The 12,844-nt window shown below is 29.4% G+C and overlaps 1 protein-coding gene across 1 annotated transcript; it reads right to left on the minus strand.

The window, feature by feature from the left end:
* Nucleotides 1-1,803: 1,803 nt before the first annotated feature.
* LOC106298584 (PI-PLC X domain-containing protein At5g67130) lies at nt 1,804-4,457 on the minus strand. The gene is made up of 8 exons (XM_013734722.1): nt 4,130-4,457; nt 3,782-3,904; nt 3,404-3,541; nt 3,195-3,293; nt 2,639-2,942; nt 2,328-2,551; nt 2,160-2,246; nt 1,804-2,083 (listed from the first exon to the last, which is right to left on the minus strand). The coding sequence occupies exons 1-8, from the start codon at nt 4,208-4,210 to the stop codon at nt 2,063-2,065; spliced, it is 1,077 nt and encodes a 358-aa protein (XP_013590176.1). The 5' UTR covers nt 4,211-4,457; the 3' UTR covers nt 1,804-2,062.
* Nucleotides 4,458-12,844: the final 8,387 nt, after the last annotated feature.

Genomic DNA, 12,844 nt, shown 5'->3' on the forward strand with positions numbered 1-12,844 from the left:
AAACCTGTTTCTTCCTCTCTTTTCATATTACATTGATAGTTTACTAAACTATGCGTATGTGAGTTATCATTTATGATTATTGACATTGACAAAAGGATAATGGTTTTGGAGTGGCCTGCTACAGTTTGGTTAAGATGCTCGTATGATTATTGTTCTATAGAATTGTCACAAATCCATTGCTTCTCTTAAATACATGCCAATATTATCATTCGCTTCAAATCATTATTGGTTCTGGGAGGAAATTGTGACAATATGCGTGTTAAGAAAAGGGAAACATTACGGGAAGAAGAACAATTCTTAAAGGCTAAACATGACAGCTAGGGCCGTACAAATCTTTGTTAACGATCACCTTCTTTGCCTCGATGTTTTTAAAACAAATGATGTAATATATTTTCCCTACATAGGGCGTAAATTTGTTGTTACTCATTCTAAGTTTTTACTTCGAGACTTAATAGCGTCTCCTACGTATTGTTAAGTTTGCCATGGGCTGACCGATGGGATAGTTAGTCAAAGTCAACATTTGCAGTCTGCAGAGAGCAGATTTAGGCATGTGACAATTACTTAGTAAAAAAAAAAGATTAGTCCCATTCTCAAGACTGTTCCTGGATCCACCGATTCATTACTTTCAGAGAGGACAAGTTTTAGTAGTAGCATTTGATTTGTCAAATGAATCAAACAAGTTTTGTTTGTAAAGGGTGTTATTACTATTGATGGATTTTATGCTATCTTTTGTTTTCTTATTCTTGAACAAAATTAGATATACGAAAAATATTTAACAAGAACGTTAAATTTGTAGTTTCAGAGTGCATAAGTATTTATATTCAAATAGAACTTAAATTCACAAATTCCATTACAGAAATAATAATACACCAAAACACCCTAAATAATAACAGATACAAAACAAAAAAATTGAAAAAAACACAAGAGTAAAATAGCACAATATAGAAATAATTATATTATTAATCATAAACATGCTGGCAAAATAAGAATAAAAATAAAAATAATTTAAAAAATCAGATAAACAGAGTCGACCGAAAGACCATTAGAAGTAATGGTGTTCAATCCGGATATCGGTTTGGTTTCAGTTCATTTTTTTGGTTTTTTCGGTAATTCGGTTTATAAAAAATAGCTACCATATTAAAACTATATTTAATTTGATTCGGTTTGGTTTATATACCATCGGTTTTCAGATTATTCGGTTTTATACCAAAACCACATAAATATATTAATCTTCTATAATATTTTATAAATTTTAATATATATGATTATATATTGGTTTTAATATAACATGAATATATTTTCGTTTTCTAATAGACTATTTTTTTAATTTTACTATTTAAAAAATTAATAAACATATTAATTTTATAATAATAATATTTTCTATTGAAAATAAGAAAGTTAGTATTTCATAATATTATTGAATAACTAAATATTAACACACATATTTGTCCATAAAATGTAAATGTAATGTTTTGTTTAGTTTCATAAAAATGAAAAAATAAATTTTAACATAAAATAAAATATTAAATTACTAAAATAAAATGAAGATCTTATGAATAAAATAAATTATTTATATATTATAAAATATATTTTTATAATTTACATATAATTATACTACTGTATTTTAATTGATCGGTTTATTCGGTTTGATCGGTTTACATACCATATTTAATACCGCGTTTTCTTAAAAATAACATATATTCGGTATATTCAGTATTACCAAATACAAACCATTTTCTCTTTTTCGATTTGATTATGTTTTAAATGGTTATGTTTTTTACCAGATTAAACACCCTTAATTAGAACTTTATATTTTGTAATTAGCTAAAATTAATTAACAATACCATAATTTTATACATTGTTTAGAGAAAAATGTAGGATAATCCGCGCGTAACGCGGACACAGATCTAGTATGATTAAGAATTTGTAAGATAACCTAAGCATTTCACTAAAAAACAAGTTGCACAATGGTGAAAACAAACACAGAAAGTCAACATCTCTGATGGGTAAATTAACCAAGCCTTGGTGATGAGAGTTGCCTCTGGTTGCTCAGTCTGTCCTTCTATTCACACTGCCCGTTCGCCTGCAAAATATAAAGATTTTTCTTTTATTACATAGTGACTTCAGAGTTCAGATTCAAAACAGATTAAGAAAACAACCTTGCACGCAGCCAAATTATCGCAACCACATATCAAATAGCCATTAGCAACATCAACAGCTTGCGGTGCTCCTCCACCATCACTTCTCTGAACCATATGCACAAAAAATAAAACGTAAGTTATAATGAATAGTAATAAGACCATATCCAGGCCTACAACTATATATACCTTGTAGAAATCGACTGCTATGAAGTTAGCCCACCGTTGTCCAGCAGCTTGGTAACATGCCTTGATGGATTCAAGAAGAGGAGCAGAGTTTTGTTTACATGCTACTACAAAATCCGGTGCATCTGGAAAATGGTTAGCAAGAACAAGAGATTTCGATTTATCGCTCATAGGTGCTGATTGAGGTCTGTTTGGACACACTCCTGCTTTCAACCCTCCATTTCCATCTGCAATTTGTTTCTTCATTCATTAGCAAAATATGTTCGTATAAATTTGTATATAATATGGTTTGCAGCACATAGATAGGGACTCACATTGATTCTCAACCATATACTTCCACTGATATGCGATTCCTTCGGTTGCTTCTTTACTTCTATCAGATGTGAAAACTAGCAATCTTTGGTTTTGTCGTATCATGTCGTCAAGCTTTGGCCAATCTGCTCCATTTTTCGGCATTCTAGTAACCGGAAACATGAACATTCGTAGCCCTGCCGTGTCAAACACTCTTGTTAGACCCTTGGGAGATTTCACATAGTCTTCGATAATAATCGTTACAACTTCGTCCCTGTTATTCTCTAAAAACAATTGAATCTCCCTTAGAACGTTAACCGCCGGTTGCTGCCATTTTACACCAAACAAACAAAAAAACACAAATCACAAACATTTTCGTATACAAAACTGGTCATGGACATAGCCAAATAAAATATTGACTTTAGATCTCAATTTTTAAGAGTTAATATATATAAACACAAGTCCCTAAATTTTAAAAATATTTACTAAAATTCTTAATAAATTGTCTATGGCCTCTAAAATCTTAGGACATGCATGTTCGTATACAATACATAACAGAAAAAAAGTACTTAAACTTACGAAAGCTGTGAAATTAAAACACGTCCCATCGAAAGAATGACAAAGCCAGACATCGTTTTGAAAGTCGTACATGTCGAGCATAAACCCTCTTACACCGTTCTGCAATAGTAATCATCAAACCCACAAAAGATTCACACTTTGCAAGAAATCTTTGAAAGAGATTACTAATGTTTGAAACTTTGTATTGAGTATGGAGGGAAGAATCTTACAGCGAGTTGGCTTGTGATCGAGTCTTGCTGATTAGTAGGAGCCAAGATCACAGAACCGGTCTTTGATACTTCCCCCAATCGAGCAAACGAGTTGTGAGTTGTTAACCATGAGTACTTGTTGAAAGGCAAGCCCTTTACCTTTTGATATATAATCAATTGATTAATTAGTTTAAATGAAAATAGTCCATAAGATTCTTCTAACGTCTAAACTTCATTGATATCAAATCGGATTCAACAATAACACATTTCTTTCTATTCATCCTTATAACTAACTATATATATCTTCATTTTCAGTTTTACAATATCTAGATGTTGGTTTTCATCAATTGTCATAAACTGGTCCATATGATTATACTGATAAAAGTAAAAAGTGTGAACCTTTGAGATGGGGTTGATTGGTTGAATTCGAGAGCATCTGGGTCTCAAGTTGTTGTTGGCTAGACATGTTTCACAGTGTAGTCCAGCGTCACAGCTCTTGTTTAGAATGCATGTCTTTCCTTCCTACGATCCAAAACAAAAAGATATATGTTAACGTTTCTGTTTTTTTTCTTGGAAACCGATTACTCAAATTAAGATCACTAGACGACCCATTACATAATTCAAAATAATGAGCAATACGTTTCATTAGAACCAGAAATAAAAGATTTAGGTAGACAAAGATCCTCTGTTCCAAAACAGAGGACATACACAAAGGGACATGTTGTATGTTTGACAAGAATTGCTTACCTTGAGAGCAGACGAAATCTCAAAAATACAAGAAGCTTGAAACAGAAAAACAATGAGAAGGAAGAATAATCTTTGAAACATGGTTTTCTTCGCTGAGAAAATGTAACCCAATACGAAAGAAGAGGAGGAGGCAAAGGATAGCTAGTTCATCATCACTGTTGTTTGCTTTTGCGTGAAGATTCTAACGAGCAAGAAACAAACAAAAAAGCAACAAAATAGTAAAGAATCTGACGATTTTAAGGATAAAATAAAAGAGTGAACGGAAGTGCGCGCGTGTTGGTGAATACATGATGATGTAAAAGCTGCAAAAGTGGGTTGTTGTTGTGCGTTTCCTTTCCAAGGTCTTTGATTCATATAGTCTTAGTTATGGACCCATTTATCTGATACGCGAGCTCAGTGGCGGACCCAGACCTTTCTTTTAGGTGGGTCAAAATTTAAAATGGACTTTAATCAAACAAAAAAAAAGGTAAAAATGGGTGTCAAAACGGGTATCGAACTCGGGTTAAGGAGGGTCATAGGAGGAGACTGAACCACCAAAGCTACCAAATCGTAAACAATAGCCTAACAAAATCAACTTTATATTAATTAAGGTGTGGCAACTGACCCACTATCTATACATGTAGGTCCGCCTCTGCGCGAGCTCGCGGTGTTTATTTTTCGATAGTTACATAAACATTTCAAAACACAACAACTTAATGGTTTCATTTGGATTGGATCGGTTCGGATAATGTTGGGTTTAGATCGGGTTTCTATTTTTATGAAATCTGAAGTGGAAACGAAGTATAAATGGTTTGGGTTTGGTTCAAGTTTAAAACCAAAATCCCGAAAATACCCAAAAATCTGAATTAAACCTAAAAAACTCGAAACAACTGGGACAATTCAGGGTTTTTAGATATCTTTTACTTATAAATATCCAAAAACCCTGAATTCAAGTAATTAATATTTTATTATATTTTGAATATTGATGTACCTGCTCTGTTTTGGTTTTTCGGGTTTAGAGAAATAGGAATCGATTGGAGTTTTTATGTATATGATCTATATATATATGCCGTGAATCATAGTAATACTTCAAATCAAAGAGTCAAGTTTAAGGTTAAGTAATAATTGTACTTCAGGTTTAATAGTTTAGATGTCTACACATAACATTTTGATTGTTTATATGTTGTAATTTATTGTTTCAAATATTCAATTCTTTTAGTTGTTTGTTTACATGAATGTGTATGTACTTTGTAAAAATTTGTAATCTAATCTATTAAAACAAAATATAGGAATATATATATATATATAATATTATATATTAATTGTTAATATGGTGAAACTCTAATTTTATGTTTCTTATAGTTTAACTAATATAAATCAATTTTGGTATATATATATTATATAGTGTAATGCACCCCCTGTTCGAAAACGCGGCCGCCTAGGCGCGACTTGGAGCTTGACCGTGGCGAGGAGAGGCAATTCAGTGACTCAAATCGGTGGACCGCACAACGTCCGCGTTTATCCGCGTTGTCCGCGTAAATCTGAAACGCGGCCGCCTAGTTCAAGACAAAATTGTGGGCCAACCGTTCTCTGTTCACGAATTCAAGGTAATAATCTTTTTTCTTTTGCTTCTTCGTTTTGCTCGCATGTGTTTGTTTGAAACTGATTTTAATTCTTTGTCTGGATTCAACGTACTTGTTTGTTTTTATCCTCTTTATGTTCACGTTTTTTTTTATGTTATCAAAACATAGAAGACTAATGTTTCCTGTCATCAAATTATTGAAGACTCATACATTGTAGTTCTTGTTCACACGAAGAATCATACATCGCATATAACATGTGTATATCATTAACTCAAGTAGGAGTTTAGTTTTTTTGTTAATGAACTTCTGAGAAATTTGATTTTAATTTGTTATTGATGGTCAGTCAAGTGTTTGTATCTAACATGATGTCTCTCTTTATATGCTCTGGTTTATAGGTATTGGTTATTGTATGTCTTTTTATTTGCCATGGTTTAAATGCAAGTTTGATCGTATTGTCCAAACTATTGCAGGTGTATGCTGCAAGATCTAACTCCTAACCCATCTTCCCAATTCATGGTGATTACTTACTTGATCTGAAGACAAAAAGGATGAAGACTTGCAATCTTTTATTGTATTTTGTGTTTTCAAGATCAAAACATTGTGTTTTTTTTTTGTTTATCTCATGAATTGGAAGTTTCTTTTTGTGACTTTTGAATCAGATGTATACTGGAAAAACAATGTTATTCTGTAAAAGTTATATAAGCATGTACTAAAACATATATTTGGTACTTAAACATATTATAAATATATTAAATCGTATTAAAAACTAGGTCCCGCGTATACCCCGATTACACCCCGATTTTTTGGTAACTCGCTAGGCCAGGAGTAGCCTCCCGACTAGCGCCTAGCGTAGTTCGGAACAGGGAATGCACCGAAGATACATCTAATCTATTAATAGTATATATATATATATATATGTATTATTAAGAGAATTTATAAATTGATAAATGGGTTCATGTACTAAATTAATACATTAGATAAGCCATAGAAAGCCCATAACTATTTTTTGTGTTTTTTATTAAACACTATTAACCTGTCTGTTTGTTCACTAATAGTTTAGGCATAGACAATCAGTTTTTGGTTGCATACGAGTTTGTTTGTTTTCGGTTTGGTTATGGTTTCTAGTTTTCCAGTTGAAAGAGATATAAAAACCGTTTGGTTATTTATGAACTTGAGTTTGGTTTTCGTTTTCTTATTTTTGTTTTCGGTTGGTGCGGATAATAATAAGCAACCCGACAAAATTTCAATTTGGTTCTTGTTTGGTTTTCGTTTTTGGATAGTTTTGAATAATTTGGGTTAAAAAAATATCGGATCACTTGGATAATTTAAATGTTTTGGATAAAATTAATAGGGATAGTTTGGTTTTCAGTTTAGTTCTGATTTACTTTAGGTTTTACTGTTCTAGAGATATATGAACCGTTTAGATATTTTTGAACATTAATTCGGTTATAGTTTTTATTTTTTTATTTGTGTTTCAGTTCGGTTCTTAGTTCTCGACTTATCAAATTACATTTAAACAATATATCTTGTATTTGATAAATAGCTGATTTAAATTGATTTTCAGGATATATTTTGTAAATTCCAGATATTAAAACTGTATCATATTAAAATTGTTGCAAATACCAACTTAATAATTATAGAGTATTTTGATGTTTATAACTATGAACTTTTATTAGATATTCTTGATAATATATAAATCAATATATTACTATGTAAAATATATTTTTGCATTTGAAATATTTAGTAAACAATAAGGACTGGAAATATATTCTTAAAATTTATACATATTTGTAAATTTTAATAATCTCTCTTAAAAGCTATTTAAATTTAAATATTAATGATCTCAATCTGGATCTGCTCCCATTTATTGTCAAAATATTAGATTTTCTCCTATTTATTTTAATTTTAAAAAATAAATAAACTTTTGGTTTATTTATGTATACTTATGGTTATATATATATATATATATAATACATTTCCTTATAGTGTATACTGTACGCTATAATAATTATATTATTGATTTATAGAGTAAGGATAATGTTCATAATGGAACATTGACTATTTTGAATTGTTTCCAAAATGTATATACTAAAATATAGTACTATATTAAATTATTTTAATATTGTCATATGTAAAAAATAAATGTAAATATGTATTGAGAAATTTCGTCAAATGCAAAAACCTTACCGATTTTCTTCAATACATAAAATAAAAAATCTAAACTAATACTCTTCAGTATCATAAATCCATACGTCAGATATTTTTCTAATTGCTTTTTCAGTATTTTAATGACATACTTTAAATGAATATGCTAGAATAAAAGGATTTAAATGTGTTCAGTAATGTTTTGTTGGGACTAATTTAGATAATAGTTTATATGACCCACATTTGTTAGTCTAATTGTAAATGACTAAAGAAACCGTAATGAAATCATAAATATCTAACAAATCTCCTTATAATATGAATGTACTGTATTTCTATTTTAAAATAATTAAAATGATTTTATAATTAATATAGGAGTGGCAGACCAACATTTAACCAAGGAACATTTGTTTTGATTTATGCAGACCAAATTACACTGAAGCATTATAGTTAAAAAACCATGTGATTTTAGGTTCACTCAGTTTTGTTATTTAAGTTTAAATACCCGTAAATTTATTAGACATGGTTACCAAATTTATAAAACGACAGTGTTTAAAAACCAATAGCATTCCATCGTAAATATTAGGAAAATATAAGGGTTAAGTACTAATTTTACTTCAGTTTTAATAGATTAGATGTGTCATTGTTTTCTTTTATTTTTAAAAATTCCATCTTTTCAGTTGAATTTGAAGCACAAATTATTTTTTAATAATTCAAAATAATCTTTGATATAAATTATTGATGAAATCCGTATTTTCCAATAAAGGAAGTTTTGATAAGATTTCTACAAATACTATATCTAATAATCATGAATTTGTTACATTTTTTTTTTTATAAATACCATATCCAATAAGAAAGAATTAAAAAACTAAAATTTTATGAAACTCCTAATACAATAACTCCATCTAAACACTATAATAATGAACTAAAGTCCAAAAAATATTCAAATTTATATGCTATATTTCCGGTTGCAATATTTCGTATTGTATATTTGCAATTGATTGATTCCTAGAATTTGACTAGTTTATTAATCGATTAGTCCAACTAGTATCATCGAATAATATTTATGTATGACAATCAGTTAGCTTCAGTTGTATATCAAATACTAGATTTTGATCTGGGTTTCGAAAGCACGGATTTTTTGAATTATATACAAATTATTTTCTTATGAATTAATATTTTGGGATTGTTGCATTATTATGTTACAAACTCGTATTATATCGAAGAAGGAATTTTTAAATTTCTTTTTATAATTTTTGAAGTTGTTTATTTGAGATTTGTATATACACTCTTATGTAACTCTCTATTAGGTATGAGTATTTTATTTGGATCCAAAAAACGAACCGAAATAGACCCAAAAATACAAGTTTGGTTCGGGTCCAGGTTCAGGGAAAAGTACTTATTGGGTATTTTCTTGGACATGCGGGTCTCGGTTTGAGTCCGGGTCCTACTTGAGACCTGATCTGGAGTATCCAAAATGTTTTGTGTATATTATGTATATTCGGGCATTTCAGATATGTTTTTGGTATTATATACATATTTTAAGTTTTGGGATGGGTTTTTGATTATAGTTTCAAGTTTTGGGTAAAATTTTCAATTTTAGAAATATATATTTTGGGTATTTTCAGTTCTTTAGGATCAGATTTTGGGTAAATCTTGGGACTTTCTACTATTTGAATATTGTTCTGGTTCTTTTTTTGGATTTTCAGGTATTTTTTGTGTTTCAAAATTATTTTTGGGTTTTCGGGCACTTCGAGTCTTTTTGGGGTTCTAAATACCTGAACCAATCCTGACACGTTAGTACCCTATTATATTTCAAAGGTATTAAAATTATGTATCCTAACTCGCCGGACCCGAAAGGAATCGACTCGAACCCGAACCAAAAAATTTCAAATATCTATTTAGGTCCAAATTTCTAGGATGAGAAGAATTCAGATCCAAAAATTATTTGTACCCGACCCGACGACCCGATCCATTTACCCGAATTTGTATCTTTAATAAGATATTCATTTTTGAGTGTTTATCAATATAAATTAAATGAAATAGTATTAAAACAGAATAATATCTAAACGTTATTAGAATATATGTAAACTGACCAATAAATATTAAGAAAATAAAACATGTAAATATTCATATTGGCTATAATACACTAATTCTCGTTTAAATCTATATATAGAGTTGATAAATATTTTAGAAACCTTATTTAAAAAGTCTCTTTTAAACGATTATATTTTAGTATCTTTAATAGTATAGATTCGTTTTTGAAAACAAGTTAAATTAAATGAAATAATATATATATATATATATATATATGTGTGTGTGTATATATATATATCAGCATGATATCTTAACATTATTAGAATATACTATCATAGTCCAATAAATATTAAGAAAACACAACTTAAAAAAAAATGATTGGTTATAAAAACACTCAAAATTCTCGTTTAAATCTAAATATGTAATTGATAAATATTTTTTTATCTATAATAGTATAAATTTGTATTTGTTGAGTCTTAATCACGTGAATTTAGGGAAGCATTATATAAATTAGCATCATATCTAAAGCATTTATACGATTCGGTTTAAGGATGCAATTATACAGTTTGGTTATAATATAGGGAAATTACTTATAATAACATACATTTTTTGTGTCATGACTAGAATAACATACAACAACAAAGAAAGAAAATGTGAGTTAAAGTCCAAAATACCCAATCCATTAAATTAATTAACCCAATTTAAAAAAAATAAACACTCCGAAACCACGAGTGGGAATAATATGATGTAGAAAATAACGTATAGCGGCAAGCACAACCTGTGCTCACTACAGAATTGGAGTTTTCATCGTTCTGATCAAAGGGAGAATACTATTGCGCAAGATATAGCGGCAAGTGTGACATCGGAACGTCGTTACCAGTCTTATATAGCTTTTGGTGCACCGTCTTGGATATCAAGGCGTGTTGAGAGCGAAGCTGGTGCTTAAATGGCCGAGAGGTCATCGCTGTGTTTCTTTTTACTCCTTCTCTCTAGGTGTCTACTGACATCCTTTTATTTACTGGGTTTGCTTTTTTATTTCTGTCTTGCTACTTTCATGTTTGGGATGGTTTTCCCTTAAACCCATATGGGTGTACGTCTGTGAACCTTCATGGTTCCATTGGAATAAATTCAATCAGTGTTAAAAAAAAGAAAAGAAATAGAAAGGCTTTAAATGCAGGATAATAATGAATCTCTGTAAAGAAGTTAGATGCTCTAATGAGGATGAAATTCAATTGATTTTGTTTGATTAAATTTCTACTGTAAAGGTAAGCCATTGATGGGATAGTTCTATAGCTTCTTCCTCAGCAAACATCTGAACTTCAAAACATCCAAATCAGTATATACTCATTATCTGAAGTTTATCATAGTTCGAATATCTGACCTCAGAATGTAGATAGAATTCAGTGGTCTGATATCTCAGTTTCATATATGATAGTAAGATTGATATCAAATATTTATAAAAAATGATTCAGGTCGAGATATACCAGAGCAACGTGTGTATAGTCAAGATATGGGTTTTGGTTGATAAAGTTATCAACCCATTTGTTAGATCACAATAAAAATGAAAAAAATATTTGTTAGACCCATTTGTACTTGACACATATTTTACATATTTAAAAAACTAACCTGTAAATATTAATTGTTAAAAATTTCTACTCATTAATTAAAAATTGATTTTATAAAGTTAACTTTATTTTAAAATTTTTAATGTTGATTTGAAAAATAATTAAAATTTATGTAAAGTTATAGTTTATAACCGCATATATTTAGTAAATTTACGTCATACTGATTTAGAAAATAATTATTTCTACGATTTTAATATATGTGTCAATATTATGAGTAGCTGTAACATTTTTTAAAATAGTTTGTTTAAATTTTTCAAATTTATTTAGAAAATAAGATCTTTATAGTTTTTGTTTAAAATTAAAAATTAACATTTATCTGGTCATTTTAAATGATAATTGCAACACATATAAATATTTTTAAAATATTGAAAATATTTTTCACATTGTTTTTAATTATAATTTAATTTCGGTTGTTAAAAATATACTGAAATATTTTTAATTGCAAAATAGATCAAAACAATTATACAACAAACAAATCAATCCTAAAATTAAGAGCTAGTTAAAATATGAGATTCTATTGTTGTTCAATTATTTAAAAAAAACTTAAAACTAAATATTGTTGGATTAAAAAGATTTCGTTAGGATTAAATAGATTTTGTTATGATTTAAATAAAAAGAATATATTTTTAATAAGAAAGTCGCATGGATCAATAAATAATTTTAAAACAGAAGGGTACTTCAAAAAAAAACTTTATGTTTTAATGGTATATATTTCACAAGATTTTTTTTTGCTAGTATCATGTATAGATCCAAGATACATGATGCTAGCAAGATACATGATCCAAGATAATGGTAACGACTTGTATGATTGTAGACCCTAGGAAAATCAAAGACATCCTGCGTGGTGTACCTACCTAATGCTCATAATGTGATTTGTTTATAGGAAAATAACAGATGCTTTTTGTTTTTATTATTTTTAATCACTACTTTGATAAAAGTAAAACGTGTACCTAACATTCAAATTTAAGAGTGAGAATGAGTCAAATCTGAAATTCTTATCGTAGCCTTAAGTTGAGAAGTCGTGACTTTATTTGTCTAGTTTGGCTAAAAGAGAAACTTCAGCTCTAATTGTTGGCAAAGACACCGATTGGCACAAGCAATATCAACTAAGACTATATGAACCGGTTAATCCCTAAGATCCCAAGCCCTAAAGCAGTGTCAGACTATAGACCCATTGCCTATGCAATGTCTATTATAAAGTCATCTCAAAGCTTCTGTCTCTACGTCTAAAGCCGGTTTTACAAGAGATAATTTCAGAGAATCAGTCTGAATTCGTACCTGGAAGAGTGATCTCCGACAACGTCCTTATAACGCACGAAGTTCTCCACTTCCTTAAGTCGTTAGGAGCT

This window comes from Brassica oleracea, chromosome C6, assembly GCF_000695525.1.
Source record: "Brassica oleracea var. oleracea cultivar TO1000 chromosome C6, BOL, whole genome shotgun sequence".
Lineage (NCBI taxonomy): Eukaryota > Viridiplantae > Streptophyta > Magnoliopsida > Brassicales > Brassicaceae > Brassica > Brassica oleracea.

Coding starts and splice junctions, on each gene's coding strand:
- LOC106298584 (XM_013734722.1), bottom strand. CDS start 4,210: ATGTTTCAAAGATTATTCTTCCTTCTCATTGTTTTTCTGTTTCAAGCT. Junction 2,247..2,327: donor TAGCAGTCGATTTCTACAAG/GTATATATAGTT, acceptor CATATGGTTCAG/AGAAGTGATGGTGGAGGAGC. Junction 2,084..2,159: donor ATAATTTGGCTGCGTGCAAG/GTTGTTTTCTTA, acceptor TATATTTTGCAG/GCGAACGGGCAGTGTGAATA.